The 19,260-nt window shown below is 39.9% G+C and overlaps 2 protein-coding genes across 2 annotated transcripts in view; one reads left to right on the top strand and one right to left on the bottom strand.

The window, feature by feature from the left end:
- Positions 1-19,260, bottom strand: part of TAF1D (TATA-box binding protein associated factor, RNA polymerase I subunit D) — an 815,997-nt gene that overhangs the window by 629,699 nt on the left and 167,038 nt on the right. The window lies entirely within an intron of this gene.
- DEUP1 (deuterosome assembly protein 1) overlaps positions 14,978-19,260 on the top strand; it is a 44,287-nt gene continuing 40,004 nt past the window's right edge. The window contains exon 1 of the mRNA XM_049823607.1: positions 14,978-15,021. Within this exon, the coding sequence (XP_049679564.1) occupies positions 14,978-15,021 (44 nt within the window). The remainder of the gene's footprint in view (positions 15,022-19,260) is intronic.

The raw sequence follows: 19,260 nt of genomic DNA, 5'->3' as shown, positions 1-19,260 counted from the left end.
CAATAAGCAGGGCAGTCCCAGAGAAATAATCATCTGAGAAAGCAGCATATACTCACATTAACTTTGTGCCAAAAGTAAAAGCTAATCCATAATATTGTAGAAGATAATGATTGTTCAAGATGTTAGAAAAATACTCACATGTAATATATGGATTTTTAAAAAAGAACCTACAGCTTTGGACAGAATTATCTATGCCACTGATTATTGGTATGACTGCAATGTTGGCAAAAGATCTGCCAATAATACAACAGAAAGAGTGACTTAGTGACCCTACTGGCAAAGTTATTATTGAAAACTCACAAGTGAAGACATACACAGAGCAATGAACTGTATAACTCTCTGATGGGATGTTTCAATATTCCCTTTCATTAAAAGTATTCCAAAATTATAAAATAAGAAGAAAACCTTCAGCTTCCAAAGTGAAGTCTAATGGATAAAAAAGCTGAAAGTTATTTTTACATAAAGAGAATGCATGCCTCAGAGTGAACAAAAAATGTCATAGATAGAGCTCACTGTCCCATTCACAAACCACTGTTCTCTGAGGATGAATGGTATACTAGAAACACTGATATCTGAATATGACCTATACCATCCAAAACAACGAAGACCAAGTTTGCCAAACACTCCCCATCTAACTAGCAACAATTTCCAAAAGTGTCAGAAAAGAGTGTGAAAATGACAGAGTGTAAAAATACTGGGAAAAGTCACACAACCCTAATTGCAGTACTATCTTCTTAATCAGAATTAGTTATGTGTAATGCATCTAAAAAAACCCTTCTAAGTGGGGAAACCTTCTCCTTCATTATCTGCTGTTTAGGAACACCCCAGTATAAAGTCTTAGATCTCAAAATGAAATGTGTAGAAATGAAATGTCAATAATCATCTGGCCTTGGGGTCCTCTGAGAGGTTACAGTCTTCTACAGTTAAACCAAATAAACAATACTTGAATACCTTACTCTTAGAAATGTCACAAGGTTACTTTTCAAGATGGGATTAAGTACTTATCATTTGCTGTTCCCTTGCATTCAAAACTGTATTCAAAAAGAAGTCTTTAAAAAAAAAAACAAACAGCAAGTCAAGGAATCAAAATTCTATTAAATCACATTTTTCACATTCTGAGACGTTTTGACAAGCTTCCCTATATCATTTCATTAGCAGCAGCATTTTTCAAGGAAGGAATATCACATTAAGTAATATGACTATATATTCAAACTGCCTGTGCAGGATTTGCTGCCATTCTAATTATTTTAGATGGTGGAAACTATCACATTGATGTGAGAAGTGTTTCCTGAGTTTCCTAGATTTAGACATATAATATACAGTTTTATATGTGAACTAGGCATCCTAACTTCCATTTATAGTTATTGGACAGAAATAGGGACTCTGAAGGAAAGTTTCACCAACCTCATTTTAGATATATACATTAGGAAGAGCTGAATTGGGCCTAGAAATGCTTGTCTCTTCTCATGGACTGTCATGGACAGAAAGTCAGAAATTTCAGCTGTAGACAACTACTATGTAGACTTTTATGGTCTTGAGACTTTGATTAACTTTATTTGACCCAGAATAATAGAAAAGAAGCATTATTTTTTAACCAGATTTTGAGGAATCTGTTGCATACCTAAATGACAGCTGGGTATTTATGTGAATTGTAGCTTTAAAGGTATAGGTACCTTAAACACACATATGCACCAAATATATTTTTATGCAATACATATTTTATAAAATCGACATAATGTAAGTGAAAAAATTGCACATTGTTTGTCTGTATTCTTCTTTACTTCCTACATATCATTTATCCTGCGTTCAAACAGACAGTGGAAAAATCATGGAATATACAGCAAGCCTATTCTCTATGCAATCTCTTTTTTTTCCTCCTTTGTCTGTTCTTCTTCTTCATCTTCACCTTCATCTTCATTTTCATCTAGTTGAAGATGTCCCTGCTCATTTCACGGGGGCTGGACTAGATGACCTTTAAAGGTCCCTTCCAACCCAAACTATTCTATGATTCTATGATTTGTCTTCTTGAATTATAAAATTTCTATGGGAGGAATCTCTCACCAGAAGCTTCCCCAATTGAGGGCTAAACCAGCTTAAATTAATTCCCATTTGTTGCATATCAAAACCACAAAAATGTGAAATTACTGTGAAACAGCTGAAATACTATGAAACAGCTGCTAGACAGTAACTTGTTAAAATGTCCAGAACACAACTTGGCACCCAGAACCTACTGCTATAGAAAAGATATTTAATGAAATAAAAATAATGCAATCGCACCTGACTTGACTGAAATAAAAAATGCTTACAATTTGCTCCAGAGAACTATAAAACAGTTTTAAAATCTATGCTTGGCCTTGTGTAAATTAAACAGCTACAAAATTATTTTTTCATGTATCTCATTGCAAGGGATTATTGAGGTACAAAGGATGATAAGGCCTGGGAAAAATCCTTAGTAGCAACTGTCTTGACTGAAGCTAATAGTAGAGAGGTTATATGTGCAAAATGAAAGATAACAAAGTTGTAACAGGGAACCGCTTAATAAGGAAGTAGTGTATTATCAATTGACCAGTGATTCCTTTAGGCATTTTTTTCAAATACGGTTGAGTGAAATCCTCTTCTTGATTCAAAGATTTCACCTTAGCCCGCTTCACTCTGTGTTACACCAGCTATGCACGCTATACCTTACACAAACTATGCACATACCAAACATATACCAACAATAACTGGCTTTCCAGACAGTGAGGAGGATGCAGAATTATAAGCCTGAGTACACAGTGAAAGTGACAGAAAATGTCACCAAATCCACCATTTGTACAACAACACATGTCAAGTTTTATATCATGAAAATAACCTACTAGACCCTGAAAAGATGCAGGAGGCAGAAACAGAAATGTTCACAGATTTGGCTCCATGTGGCAGTCACAGATGACTAGCCATGTGGCTTGGGAGTGCTCTTAAAAAAAAGAGTAACATTCACTTCCCAAACTTAAAGAAAGGAGAGCAATGTTGTGAATCTTTTTGGAAAGCACTCGGTAAATTTGCAAATATGGTTACTCTCTATGCACTGATAAAGAATTCAACACCTCAAAAGAACACAAGGGGTTTTTCTCAAGGTTTAAAAAAATGCAAGAAGAACACAAAAAAATCTTTTTCAGCATGTCAGTTGATGCTTTGACCTGTGGAACTTTTCCAGCAGAAAACTCTGTGGGAAAAACCCTTTACAGTCTATAACAAGAACCATTAAAGCAGCTTAATCTTAAATGCTTGAAACTGGCTGCTTTTTAGCACAAAGATGCTAAACTTCAACAAAGACATTTACAATGTTTCTACACAAATAAACTATTATTTAAATAAATAAATTGACAAGCATATTAAAAACCCAATTTCCAGATGTGGTAATGCTTAAAGGCCATATAAAAATTTCCAATATCCCACTGATTCTGATAATGTGAATGCAATCTCTCTGATTTCAATACACCTCTAACAGTCATTTTGTAAAATGATCGATGAAATGTGTTGATCCACACTGGAAAACAGAATGAGAATGCAGAACGCCATTTCATTACAGCATATTAACAGAAATTTGTCTTAGATTTATCTTTCTTCATCAGGCAAGATGAAATTTCATTAAGCTACTTTTGCTGAAGTGAGTGAGAAGAACAATCTGTGAGCGAAGAATGTATATGAATAATTAATGTCATGGCCACTGAGATATTGAATCCCAGCCAAGACAATTATTGGATGTAATGGGAAGACTTGCTAACCAAACCAGGACTCCGTTTCCTAAATACTGCATGGACAACAGATAGGAAAGGGTCATTGCTGCAACAGCCAAAGATAAAGGATAGATAGACAAATGACAAAATAATTATATTATACCAATTTTACATATCTGGAAATTAATCCAAATAGATTGCTGAAAAGCATATGAAGCCTATGACAAAGTTCAGAGTTGAGTGCAGAACTCATGAGTTCACAGAACCACCCTCATTCTCTATCTGCTAAAGGTTATGACTGTACAAATTTGGCCTTCATCGTTTCTTTTTTTGCAGTAACCATATATAAGAAGTCCTAAAATCCACACAGATTAACTGCTTTCAAGTATCCTCTGATACTTCAGGTGATCAGTTATCCTACTGAATAGTTCCACTGATGTTAAGTGTATGATTTTGGCATGAAGCATGAAATGCTTCAGGAAGATGGCTGAAATGTAGGTGTGGCTGACCCCATCTCACTAGTCTATACATTATGTAGGAAGAGGAATTTTTTGGGTGGGAGAAGTGAAACTAAGTAAAAGAAAATCTTGGACAAAGACCCAAAAGATACTTACACCAGTGAGCTCTATCTGCCTGTTGAATAAAATCTCCAGAAGAGTGCTGCTCTTTCAGTCAATAAAATCTAGCCTGGATATAAAGATCATTAGAATTGGCCTTTAAAGATCATTATGGCCTTGAGAGAAATAGGTAATACAGGAGTTTCTTTATAATACTATGAATCGAGGAGGGAAAGCTATTTTTAGTCAGCAATTTTACATTTGGTTTTTCAATTTAAACTGCTGGGAATGTGGAGGGCTGAAAATATTGCTTTAATATCTCCCTAGCTGTGGACTTTTTCTGATAAGATGGAAAATACTAATATCACCTTATATGTATGCAGCTGTCTTTGTTCCAGAGGATCCTAGGACATCGACAAGCTATTCATAAAGAAAAGTATATTCACTCAATCATAGATTGCAGCAATCAGATATTAGTCAGGAATACAAAACCAGTTAGAAAAAGTGACTAAACAAGGACATTCTGGGCACTGATCTCATATGCAAACCCCTGTGTTTATAGCATATGATTAGACAATCCTTAAAGTCAATAATTTAATTATTCTACAGTTGGATTTGAAAAGTAAGCGGCACCAGAAAGAGAACAAAAGTGGAGCCTTTCCTGAGATGTTAGAGGATGCAGAATACAGCATTTCTAGTCAAAGGTAATTTTTTATTTGAATGTTCCTAAACAAGAATGTGCAAGATAGCTGTGAAGGATTGATATGGAAGATTTTAAAGAAAAGGAACTGGAATTGTTTTAAGGCAGAGGAAGAATATTCAAGATTGTGAAAGGTTCACTATAGAACAATTCCATGGTGGCTCTCACATTACTAAATAAGCATGTTATTCAGTTATTTAGAAAACAATTAAGTTCTTACTGAACCAAGATCTTCTCTGCAGACCTATCTCCACAGTACATCTGGTTTTAATGGAACATTATGAGATTAGCTAATGAAGTTCTGGAAATAAAACTATATTCACCATTCAAACTTTCTCCTTCATACCTGTTGCAAAAGTTTGAAAGGAGGATTGATTCTCCATTTGTTCAGTGCTCTGTTTCAGTTGACCTGTAATCCTTTCCTGCTCTAGCAGCAATAGAGCCATGAAAGGCAGTGTGCTTCCATGCATGACGGACTCAACAATTACATAACACAGGTACATAATAAAATTGGACCAAAAAGCATAAACATTGTATCATGGGTACAATTTGTCTTTTGAATGCTCCTTTGTCCAGCACCAGTGTGTGTATAGCTAGCAACTAGCATTCCGGAACAGCCCCAAACATACAAAGGTGATTTTGGTCCATACTGGCAGAATCTCATACTTCTTACTTTACAGCAAACTACTGTTCTTCCAACTCCCTTCACACATGTGCTCTGTATTTACCCTATCTGCACCTGCGCTGCTCCCATTCCCCTTATTCTTTCATCTACCTAGTCCTCCTCAGCCTTTCTCAGCTCTTCCCTTAATCCTAGTGTTTTTCACACACCACACCGACGTCTGTGAGGACTGCTACAGGACCATCTTCTTTCTCAGGTCTCGTGTTTCAGATAGGAAGAAGGAAGCAGAAAATAAATCCCTTTGCTCAAAGGCCAGAGACAGATATAAAACCAGGGCTGACTTCTTTCCTACTTTCTTGTCACCACTTTACAGTAATATCAGCTTCTAAAGTATGCACACAAAAGAAAAACAGATCTAATTGCTGTTACCTAGGAAAAGCAAGGGATAAGGTGACTAATAAGAGGTTGAAGTTCTTGAAATTCAATAGTGGTGCTCCTTCTCATGCTATTGACAAACTGGCTCGAACCCTGGCCACTTATTCACAAGAAAAATATAACATTTGACAATGTCCAGGTAAAATCAGCCTTTGATATCAGTAGCATCAGAAAACCATTCCCTGGATATACACTGTCTCTGCTGTTGGTATCTTCATTGCTTTGCCTTGTCAACTGGTCAAGGTCAGGTTGGAACCAGCAAGTGGCAGAAGGCAGCAGGTTTTAACGTACCAGTGAGGAGAAACACAGCCCCCAACCCAAGAGGACCCAACCAGGGTGGTCAGCAAGAGCAGCTGCTTTGAGGAGAACTCTGCCTAACACCCCAGAAATGTCCAGCAGCAACTTGGCCAAGCAAACCCAAAGCTATGAAAGGGCAGAGGTCAGAGTCACCTGTAGTAGTTTTCTTGCCACACTTACTGAGTTGGGAGATCAGATGCTTCAAGAGCCATGCCTCTCCAAGAAACTTTTGCCCTGTCCAGTCAATCCCAGAACAGGTGAAGATTCAGAGTGCACATTTGTGTTTGTGTGTGTTTGCATACATGCGTGTGTCTGTGTGTTTCTCCATGGGTCCTGCACATTTTTCTCCCCTAATTTGATCAGCTGTTCTCAATAAAAACTAAATTGACTGTGGCTTATATCTCTCCAGTTACTCTTCTGGATAACAGCATAATGCTTACAATATAATAGTGATGCCTGTGATAAAGCTGTAATGTGGTCTTATGAGGTGGTGGTGTCCAGGTTGGGAAAGTCAAGGATTAAGACTCCACCCTTAGAAGTCATCCGGTTTCTCTGGGAACCAGACTGCGAGAGTGCTCCAACCCTCACTTTCAGCTTTTAGAAAATGTGGGGTATTTCTGTTAGCTCAAATGCTATAGGTAAGCCTTGCTTGCTTTTGCTTTTTCCAGCAAGCTGAAGCAAAGTTTCCATTGCTGTTGTTGGTGTTATGTATCTGAATGCAGTTGGCCCTGCAAAGACCACTCATACTAACCAAAGCTTCATGACTGTGAACTGCCAACTGTTAAGCAGAACTTGATGTTCCAAGTAGGTGCAGTATTTGCTGAGCCCAAACTCAGTCTTGAGCGTGTAAACGATCAAGAGACTGCAAAAGGCAAAGAAAATAAGCAAATGTTGTGTTACTGAAGCAGTTTTCTGTTCCTAGAAAAAAGCAAGAGAGTGACATAGCCAGTATCATATCTGCCTGCCTCCGAGTCCCTAACCTGACTGACAAAATACCCCTTTACAGTTAAGTCAAATGGGGGCTTGACTTTGCCTGACAAGCCAAATAGTTCAGGCTTCATAACGAACTTCTGTAGAAGGTAGCATAGCAATACATTTTAATTGCTCTACCACCGTACCCCAATACTAATTCTAAAAATAACAACATTCAGATGATTAGAAAACTAAATGGTGAACCCAAATATAAAAGAAATAAAATCAGTTAGGTCAGAGTACATGATCATCCAAGCATAACCTGAAAATACCATTTTAATATAACCAATATAGCGTTGCATTCTATATGAATGCATTCTTATGCAAGTGAGTAATGTGAACTCCCATGTCATCTCCTCAACTGCTAACTTTGAAACCCTGAATGACAACTTAAATGTCAGCACTGTTAATTATTTCTCTACAAGTTATTTCAACAGAATATTCACTTAATGTGCTTGAGTCAAAAAGTTCCAATTATCCAGCCTTCAGTTGTCAAGCTTAAATATGACCAAAAGTGGCTTCTACATTTTGTGCCATTGAAAACTAAAATTGTAGATATATCATAAAATAATTTAAGATGAAACAAAATGCACATTTTTTTTCCTGTAATCCCTTCAGACAGCACAAACTCAAATTTACGCTTTAGAGAGCTTATATTTTTCTATAACTTGCCTATTTTAACTAGGATAATTTTTAATAAAATCCTTCTGTCAGTGTGGCACAATAGAGCAACTGAAGCAACTGTGGCATGATATAGAGCAACAGATGAAATGCATGATATAAAGTTTAACAGAGTCATTTCACTTTTTTTTAATTGCAGACAAGATCACAGACAAGAGACTATTTCATTTTATAAGTAAAAACAAGTTAACCGAGAAATATTCTTGTCTGTAGAGCACTAGAAACCATGATGCCAATAAACCATAAAGTATTATTTTTATGCTGCAGTGGCAATAGCTACAAAGGAAAGACTATGCCATGCTAAAAGTTCTTTCAGTAATGCTAAACATTATTATGAGTTTCCAGAAAAACATAAGCAGAAAGCTTTAAAAAAGATATTTTTTTATTCTGTGTATAGGTTATCTAGCATTAGATAGATGACATTCAACAAGGCTCAGTGCCGGGTTCTGCCCTTGGGTCACAATAACCCCATGCAATGTGACAGGCTTGGGGAAGAGTGGCTGGAAAGCTGCCCATTGGAAAAGGACCTGAGGGTGTGGGTCGACAGCCGGCTGAATATGAGCCAGCAGTGTGCCCAGGTGGCCAAGAAGGCCAACAGCATCCTGGCCTGTACCAGAAAATGGTGTGGCCAGCAGGACTAGGGCAGTGATCATCCCCCTGTACTCAGCACCGGTGAGGCCACACCTCGAGTCCTGTGTTCGGTTTTGGGCCCCTCACTACAAGAAAGACATTGAGGGGCTGGAGCATGTCCAGAGAAGGGCAACAAAGCTGATGAAGGGTCTGGAGCACAAGTCTTATGAGGAGCAGCTGAGGGAGCTGGTGGTGTTTAGTCTGGAGAAAAGGAGGCTGAGGGGAGACCTTATCACTCTCTACACAACTGCCTGAAAGGAGGCTGTAGCTGGATGAGGGTCGGTCTCTTCTCCAAAGAGACAAGTGATAGGACGAAAGGAAATGGCCTGAAGTTGTGCCAGGGAAAGTTTACGTTGGATATTAGGAAAAATTTCTTCACTGAAAGCCTTGTCAAGCATTGGAACAGGCTGCCCACAGAGGTGGTTGAGTCACCATCCCCAGAGGTATTGAAAAGATGTGTAGACGTGGTGCTTAGGGACATGGTTTAGTGGTGGACTTGGCAATATTAGGTTAATGGTTGGACTCAATGATCTTAAAAGTCATTTCCAACCTAAATGATTCTATGATTATTTTTTATCATCATTAAAGATGTAATTGTCACAGCCACAGGCCTAATGGCACCTTTATCCCCTTTCTGCATTCTCTCAGAACATTACCCTTAGTTTTCAGGTTTCCTATGACAGGATAAATTCTTACAATTCTCCATTTTTAGACTACGTCCCAGCCTACAGTATGACTTATCAATAGGTTTACCTGGCAAATCCAACTAAATCCAAGCTCTTTCTGTTCTTCCCTTCAGTGATCTCATAAGCTGCTTAAGAAAAGAGTAGTTTTCAGTTTAAACTAGAAACAAAATATTTAGAAACAGCACTCTGCCTCTATGTCTGTATTATGTCAGGATTTATCAGCTCCTGCCAGTAAATTAGTTAGGCACTTTCAGAATCCTCAGGCAGATTTTATGCCTGTCTAATTTTCACAAACGGAAATCCCTCTTGCAAAGGTTCTTTTTAAAATGTCATTCTTCTCTTATTGCTTATGTCTTAGGGATTTTTTCATAGGTTTTATTGTCTCTCAGTGACTTCTGCATATTTGTTGATGGATGGCTTACACTGAGCTATCCCTTTTCCTTCCTGTCACTTCTAACAGAGCTTCTGTAAATTAACTTGGTATGTTCATAAACACCCAAACTAATATACAGAATGTAATTATTAAACTATTATAGAGCTGCTATGAATCCATCACATAAATATCACTAAACCCATGTGATTTCTATGCTAAAGAAATGAGCGTGTTTCTTATGAGAGTTACGCTAAGCCTACTGCAACAAAATGTTCACTCAAATTTGTCATCTGAGATTGCAAGGTAAGGTATGAATATATCCTGTAAATAAAAACTGTATTTAAAGTTAAATACACAAATACACTTAGCTTTTTTTAGTATATAAGCTGGCGAGAGTTGGCCTGGGGAGGGATCGCTGCTTGGGAACTAACTGGTCATCAGGCGGCGAGTGGTGAGCAATTGCGTTGTGCATCACTTGTTTTGTATATTCCAATCCTATTATTATTATTATTGTAATTTTACTATTGTTATTATTATAATTATTATTTTCTTCCTTTCTGTTCTATTAAACTGTTCTTACCTCAGCCCACAAGTTTTACCTATATTTTTTCTTGATCCCCTCCTCCATCCCACTGGGTGGGGGGGAAGTGAGCGGCGGCGTGGTGCTTAGTTGCTGGCAGGAGTTAAACCACAACATAGACAAACCCAAAGTCCTCAGCTGCTCCTCATAGGACATTCCTTCCAGCCCTTTCACCAGGTTTGTTGCCCTCCTCTGGATGCATCCAAGGACCTAACATCCTTCTTAAATTGTGGAGCCCAGAACTGAACACATTACTTGAGGTGAGCCTGCACCAACACTGAATACAGTGGGATAATCCCCTCTTTTGACCGTCTGGTTACGCTGTGTTTGATGCCCCCCGGGACGCGGTTTGCCCTCTTGGCTGCCAGGGCACGCTGCTGACTGGTACTGAGCCTGCTGCCGACCAGCACCCCCAGTTCCCTTTCTGCAGGGCTGCTCTCCAGACACTCCTCTCCCAACTTATACTTGTGCCCAGCATTACGCCGTCCTAGGTGCAGAATCTGGCATTTCGACTTGTTAAATTTCATGCCATTAATCATTGCCCAATGCTCCAATCCATCTAGATCCCTCTGCAAGGCAGCTTCCTAGCTAATTCCCCTTGTTTTTATACAAATATCAATGTTGTACCTTGCCTTGTATGACATTTAGTCACACTCTGTCATGTCCCTGACCTGATCTACCTCCTTTTTTTCCTGCAGAATTGTGCTTATAGCTTTCCATTAATTTTAATCTATAAGCTGATTTGAAAGTAGTTTCCTTTATATTTTTTTTTTTCTGGCTATCATAATTTGTAAAGCATGTTCTTTGAAGTCAACAAGTTTTGCATCTCATAAGACAAGCTCCAGTCAAGAGATGATGTGGATGAGCAAAAGCAAATAAAAAATGTCAACAATTTGATATGGGATTTTTTAATATAGTGAATGAGATATTGAAAGGCACATCAGGGAGTTAGAAACGTAACTCTGGATAACGGCAGTGGAACTGTCCTTCTAAAAAGCTTTGAAAATATTGATAAGTATTTTTTAAATTATTTTTCTGTGTTTTTTAAGTATCCCCCTCCTCCCCCAATTCTATTTGGGCAAGACAGATGGAAGTTAAATTTCTGAATAACTGATTACCACTGAGAGAGGATGAGACACGGAGGAAATTAAAATATATGCACTGGGAATATGGCTGAAAAGTTCACTTCAGTTGCTGCAGATGAACAAATGGAAATTTTCTGGAGCTACATTAAAAATTATTTCTAGTACATAATATTTAAATCATCCAAATTTAAGTATTTAAAATAAATCATGAGAAATTTCACTATTTAAAAAAAAATTAAAACAGTATTTCAACTAGAAGAAATTATACTTGAAACATTTCAGGTATCAAAAATCAAATGTTTCACTGTGATTTCTTCACATTAATTCTATTACAGTAAGTAAATAAGAAAACTGTGATTTCAGAAGTGTAATGAAGAAAATGTTTTCAGGGCTCTGAGTGCAGCGACAAGTCCCGCAACTTCCTCTCTCTTCCCTAAGGGTTTGGCTGCCTATCCTCAAGGGCAGCTCCACTGACATGGTGCAGCCAACACCTGGGGTCAAGGCTGCTACAAGACAGAACCATGAGATGCTGTGTTGGGGGCCTATGCCCTCAGCTCAGGAGCGGCATTTCAGCTCAGGGCCATGCCCCTGAGCCCTGTCTGAGCAACGCTGTAGCTGTGCCTGTGCTCAGCACCACACGTCGCTGCTCCTGATTTTGCTGACTTGCCTTCTGGAGTTGCCTCAGATCTGCCCATCACCATGGCCTGGGCTGGCCATCCCTTGGCTGTGGTGGACCCCAGTCACCGTCCTCGTCCCCACTCTGGTCTTCTGGCTGGGTGCTGTGGGACTGCGCTGTGTTGGAGAGAGCACTGCCCTACACCTCACCATCACCCTCAGCTCTGGGCTCGCCTGCCCTCACTCAGCAGCTGCTTCTGACAAATAAAGATCTAAAGTGTTCCTGGGATATTCCTGAAATGGAGCCATGAAAAAAGTGTAAAGCAAAAATGAAGGCATTTTTAGTAATCTTTAAGAAAACTACACGGGAAATGTCAGTTATTTTCTAAAGCGAGTAAGCAAATTTTATCAGGAACTTTTGTGAAAGTCTGCATATAATTTTATTTTAATCCTTCATTTTAAAAAATATTTTTCATAATTCATAGCTTGAAACAGTATTTCTGCTGACACGAAAACCATCTGCCTTACCACAGTAGGTAGGAACCAAATTAAATAGATTATTCCTTAAAGCCGATATTAAAAATGCAGTTCACTTGGCTAATTTAAGTACCAGTCCACACAAAACAAACGAAAAGCTCAAAATCTAGTGTGCATAAATAGACTAGCAGCTCCCAGAAATGCTCCATGCAATTTCAGGACAATAAATACAGAATGAATTGTAGTGTCCTGGTAGAAAAATTCCCTGGTGTTTGAAGAGATCTGTAAACCCTAAGTTTGGGAGCACAAATTATTACTGTAAAAAGTTGAAACAGCTGTGATTCTTTAAAGTGTTTTGTTGTTGAATAAGACAGACTGAAGTCCCCAAAAATGTAAAGAGAAGTGTCATCCAAACCTCGGCCGTTTGCACAATAATCTGAAAATCACTTGAAGCCATTTTACGAAAGCATAGCTAGGCATTCAGAAAGAAAAGGGTGATGTTCAGCCTTTTCATCATCTAGTAATAATAGCGTTTTAAGGCGGGGGGGGGAGAAAACCACCACCCTGCCTACTATTTCTTAAGTTAAACACCACCCTGCCTACTATCTCTTAAATTACGTTAAAGAAAACCACTACCCTGCCTAGTATTTCTTAAACTACGTTAAAGCAAAAGTACACGTTCTTTACGCCGGGCGACATTTCCTGAGGCGAAATTCACTTCAAATCGAGGGGGGGCTGCTGGAGGGGCGCAGGGCCCTCCAAAACACACGAGTGACTGCGCTCCCCCCGCGCCATGGCAGCTCCCCGCCGGGCCCCTTCGCAGCCTCCCTCCCTTCGCGGAGAGCAGCCCCAGCCCTGTCACGCCCGGGCCCGCCGGGCTCTGCCCCAGCCCCGCCGCCCTCCCCTCAGCTCGCCGGCAGCTCCCCGCCGCCCCCTCCAGCCCCCAGCCGGAGCGGGCGCCCGCCTCCCGGGCCACCGCCCGGCCTCGCCCCGCCGCCCCCTCGGTCGCCCGCCTTCCCGCCTCGCCCCGCCGCCCTTCGCGTTACCGCGGCGACGGGAAAAGCCGCCCGGCCCTGTCCGCAACGGCCGCTGGGAGCGGCGGGCCCGGGCGGCGACGGGCGGGAGCTGGGGCGGGATGGGGTGGGGGGGCAATCGGGCTGCGGAGCTCATGCCGCGGCCATAGCGGCATCGGCTGCAGAAGGAGCGACGGGGGGAGCGCGGCAGGTAACGGTCGGGGAGGGGGCGGCCGGTCTCGCCGCCTGGCCGGCCGCGGGGGCGCAGGGTGAGCCGTGAGTGCCCCGGTCTCCTCAGGTGGCCGGCACAGCCAAGGCTGCCCCGGTGCCTGTGTCACCTCGGCTGCTGTGGTCTCCTGTGGAGTCGAGGGAGGTGGTTCTGTGGCGGTGTCCCCTCAGGTCCCTGTCAGAGCCACAGCTGCCCCTGTGGCGGTGTCCTCTCAGGTCCCTGTCAGAGCCACAGCTGCCCCTGTGGCGGTGTCCCCTCAGGTCCCTGTCAGAGCCACAACTGCCCCTGTGGCGGTGTCCTCTCAGGTGCTGGTCCCTGTCAGAGCCACAAGTGCCCCTGTGGCGGTGTCCCCTCAGGTGCTGGTCCCTGTCAGAGTCACAGCTGCCCCTGTGGCGGTGTCCCCTCAGGTGCTGGTCCCTGTCAGAGCCACAAGTGCCCCTGTGGCGGTGTCCCCTCAGGTGCTGGTCCCTGTCAGAGCCACAAGTGCCCCTGTGGCGGTGTCACCTCAGGTGCTGGTCCCTGTGGAGCCAAGGCTGCGGTGCCGTGTGGTGGTGTCCACACATCTGTATGTACCGGTACCTGTGCCCTTGAGAGCCCCACTGCTCACCCCCACAAGAAACTAGGGCTGTTTCATGCCACCCTGTTAAGTGTAATGTGGCTGGTTCCTCTTCTGGCACGCAGCCAGGTTTGCCCCACGTCCTTGTGTCCTGCTGGACCCACAGAACCAGACTGGTCCCAGCAACAGTCTTGCTCTGGTCTTTCTGCGGAGTTACTTGAGGGCTGTGTGTCTCAGCGCCGCATCTGCTAAGCAAGGGAGCAAATAGTCAATAGGCATTCAAAATTGTGTTTGAGAGCAATTATAGCCTGGGTATAGGTTAATTAGGGTGTGTGAAGGTATGGGAAATCGTTGACGAATGCAGCCATGGATCTATGACAAATTTAGGTTTATGTGTTTTAGAGTGTCTTGGCACATCATTGACATCACACAACAGGGAATGATCCAAAACAAACTTCCTCATGGAAATCCAGGGCTATCCTCAAGCTAGCACCACCTCTAGTATCTCAGTGCTGCACCAAGAGCGAGAGCTGCTGACACTGAGCTGAGCTTACTCCAGAAGCTTTCATCTTGCTCGTTCCAGCCTGTAATGAGAGCTACGTTCCCCTGCCCTGGTTGTTTGCAATGGGAGAATTACAGAAATTGAAACAGAACTATCTAGTATGCAGTACCTGGCTATGTAAATGCATGCATTTAAGGATCTGAATTATTTAATTTTTGTTGTTTCAACAGGTTAAAACGACCACCAGTAATATGGAGCAGGACTTAAAAGTGTTTCAGGAACAAGCTGTCACTAAGTAGGTAATTAATGATTTACTGTCTGGAAGTTGAATATATAATGGAATTGAATTATGTGGGTTTATTAAAAATGTGAAACACAAAATATTAATGATTTTAGAAGCAAACATGATACTTTCTCAATTTCTTCTGCTGCTTTCTATGAAAACTTGAGAGGTTACTGATAAGACAACACATCTTATTGCTTTAGCTAATAATCTACTGACTGTTTTTGTTAGTTATTTAAATTTTTAAAATCTTCATACCTGAACAAAAGGGGGAAAAAAGAAAGCTATGTGGGGTTTTATTAAGATGTTAAGAAATGTTATTTTAAACTGTTTTAAAAAATAGTGAAGTTGCTAGGCTACAGCAGTATAAACTTACATATCACAGCTCTTAAAACATTCAAAAATCTTAAAAACAAGGCTATCAATTGCTAAAGCCCTAGTCTTATTTTGCACAGGTAATAACCACAATTGTTCTTCCCAAGTGTTAAGTGCACTTTTCATTACAACACAATCATCTTTTTTTTTACATAATCCAAGTTTAGTTCTTTTAGTGTTAATCTAAAAATATATTAGTACAGCACAAAATCTTTCTAAAGAAGTGTAAACAAGGATGAGTTTTGACATAGGACCTCATCCCATCCAGCCTGCTCAAGGAACACAGCAATATAAAAAGTACTTCCCCATACAATGAGCTAAATAGAATGTTTATCTATCATAATTTGTAAATAAACTTATTACCTATTTTTCATATAAAACAGTTTCTTCTATCATTATTACCAAGTAGCAGTCCAAGGTAATACGATGCACATTAAGTGTAAAAGTATTTCTTAAAATAACAGAAACGCACATATTGTATCACGTCTTATTCTGGCCCAAGAAAGTTTTAATAGGATTTGAAAGTGTGCTCTGTTGTACTGAAGAATAGCGTGTGCACTTTTCATCGTAGAAAAAAATTGCTGCAGTAAAATATTATGTTCTGAACAATGTGGCCTTTTTTTTTGGCTTTGAGAGGTATTATTTTTGTTAGTGACATGATTGGTAAATATAGTCATATAAAAACTTGAATTTTTGTAAAAAAACAAAATATTGCTATTCTTTGGATACTATTTTAACAAATCAGAAGCCTATTTCAAGAGTTCAGATCCTGCCTGGCCTTTGTTGTAATCCACATATGTGAAATTTCAGGCCATTGCAGATGAATCTAGAGAGTGATTTGTCCCCTCATAAACCAGGTGTTCTCAGTAGCTATTTATTTCCATTAAATACAAAGAATCTGGAAGAGTAGTTTAGAATACACATCCAATGATAGGAGACATTCATTTCAGTTTATGCAGACAGTATTCCAGAGACAATGCAGATAGCTCTAAGTTTGGGAAGATGGCTGAATAATGGTGGTGGAAATCATGACAATTACATCCCAGCTGCAAGAACTCATAAATCGTAAATTATCCATCCATGTATGTATGATTCTGTATGACTGAAAATTGTTAAATAAATTAGTTGTAGTTCGTGTAATGGAACTTTGGGGTAGAAGATTCTAATGGACTATTGTATCACAACCGGTTTATATATTTCCTATTTTTAAAGCAAGTTTTAAGAAGATAAAATGTATGGATATTGGCTCTAGAAGCTGGGTTAAGGACCAAAAACTAATGAATGTACTATGTAAGATGGAAATCTTTGTTAAGATTGTTCTGCATAGGTTTTGCTTGTGTTTGCACAAAAATGGTCATACATATTTTCCTGTTTGTCAGCAAACCTGAGTAATAAAGGAAGAAGGCATGAAGTAGAGACTGACAGTATGAACCAAACATTTCTTAAAATGTCAGTTTCTGAATAACAACTTTATTCTAAAGTTTATGGACAATAATATTCTTTCTATGTCTATTAGGAAACAATTAGAAAAATATAGATCTGTGCAGAACTCCGAAGCAAAAGACAGATAAATAGAGCTAGAAAGGTCTAAATAGTGCAAAAATCATTTGTGATAAAGGTCTGGAGTTGGTAAAACTGATCTGGATTTTGATTTGTCTAAATTCAGAAACATCTAGATTTTACATGAAGATAAATAGTTATTAATGACAGCAGAGTATGAATCATCTCTATTTTCACCAATATGGAGATAGAACAAAAGAAGACTAAGAGCTTGCCTAGATCACTTTAAAAATGAGATACCTTTAAGTATTTTGAGCTGTTTCAAAGTAAATGCAACTAAAAAAAAAGAAATAGCTGCCACTTGCTTAAGTACAAGTCATTACTTCCATGTATGAAGAATCCATGTGATGTATGCATTCAGCAAAGTGGGAATGCTGAATGTATATGGGTAGAAAGACATATGCATGTTTCTTCGCTTTATGGGAAAACTTGTTCTTTGTGTGTTTGTTTACCTGATGGCATATTAAACAAAAGATAGCAGAGTTTTCCATATTCCACATTCAGTGATCAAAATAAATTCTCATGATTGTGATACCGTATGACTGGCCATATTCTGAGGGGGATAGTTAGCACTTTTTTCAAAACACTGAATGGACTAAAAGAATAGTTACAGCAGCTGGTAGTACCTCTATGCTAATAGGTGGGGATAACTACCAAATACATCTTTATGCAGATCTGTTTGTAATATCATGATACAGAGTAGTTCTGGTAGTAGAATGGCAGCAGTCATCTACAGCTTCAGGTACAGCATTCCTTTTTCAGCTGCAGGTGTACCTGGGGGATCTGGGTAAGGAATTAGACAGAGAAGGTGAATATAGACTGAGAAGTGTTTCAGAAGGGATTTTTCATTCAACAGCTCCGTTTTATATATTGGTGGTTCTAGGTTCAAGAAGCATGCAAGAACTGTTGAGAGAAAATTTTCTAGCAGCAGCGGCAGAACTTGCCTTGTGCTGGATGATCTGAAAGAGACAGATGAAAGAAACTTAGAGGGAAAAACATCAGCCATGGTGGATCTGAAAGGATAACCTGGTGATCCAGGCTAGAGGTTGCATTTGCACTTGCATAACAATATTTAGATGATCCACACAACACACAATAAAGAAGGTACCTATTTCTGAAGGTTAAAATCCGATAGCTGCGTCGTTGCTGATGGTTCACCAAAGTGTTGGCACCTGACATTACATGAAGCTGGAAAGGCACAGGTCCTTATAGCAGTATTAAAGAAAAGGTAGTCCTGATACAGTATTGCTTCATCTTCTGTTTGTGAAATCCCATTTTATGTTCCACCCAGAGGGAATCAAACTTTGCTGCATCATTAATGCTATTTTGAGATGAGTTTCAGGCACTTGAGAGGGGGTATTTTTGTTTTGTGATATGTACATCACAGTGTACTACTTGCTTGCACTTTGGTTATTATCATTCTATGACTCACATTAAATTTTTAAAAGGCATTGCTAACAGTTTTAACATTAAAAAGGCATTAAAATTTATGTGTGTATTTAAAAAGCCTTTCCAAGCTTAACATTGATAATGTTAAAGTTTCAATCATTTGTTGATATAAAAAAGTTTTAAAGAATTTTACTTTAAAAAAAATCATGTTGAGTTTTAATATGATATTGTAAATCTAGAAAATTTGTTCCCATTTCCTGTAATAATTATCCAAACAAGCGATATGCACCATTTAAGCACCAAAAAGAGATACTCGATAAACACATATCCATCCATCCACTAGATGACCTTTAAAGGTCCCTTCCAACCCAAACTATTCTATGATTCTATGTTAAGGAACTCTTTTTTTTAGTGTAGTACAATCAGAAGTTGAGCATGCAGGATATGAAAAGCAGAGTGTGTGGGACCAGCACTTGACTCAGAGCACAATCTACAGCATGTCTGCATGGCCACTGGGAGGGCCGACATTTGGAGCACTGGCTGAACAGCTGGGACGTGAAAGATTACGAGAAAAGAAGGGAAGCATTTTCATGCTAGCATTCACACAAGGTGGTGGTATCAACTACCAGGAGTAAAAGCATCTGCTTATATTAAGGCTTGGTTTGCACAGTCATTTACAGTAGAGGAGCATGTTAGTTATATTACTGTTCTTCAGTGATGTGCTGGCAGCACACTCAGCAGTTGAAGGCTCACTGGCAATAGGGATGGTACCTCTGAGTTATGGCTCAGTTTGTGTTTGGTTAAGTGTGGCTCTGCTAAAGTAGAGTTCCTAATTGCTTGGCATATTCTTGGTTGCAATGTCCACCAAAAACATATGCCAGATTGTAATGTTCGTGACACAAAGTGGCATTCTGTGCTAATTTTGGG

Source organism: Accipiter gentilis, chromosome 19 (assembly GCF_929443795.1).
Source record: "Accipiter gentilis chromosome 19, bAccGen1.1, whole genome shotgun sequence".
Lineage (NCBI taxonomy): Eukaryota > Metazoa > Chordata > Aves > Accipitriformes > Accipitridae > Astur > Astur gentilis.
The sequence above is the reverse complement of the archived record's forward strand: the minus strand, read 5'-3'. Positions and strand labels throughout refer to the sequence as shown.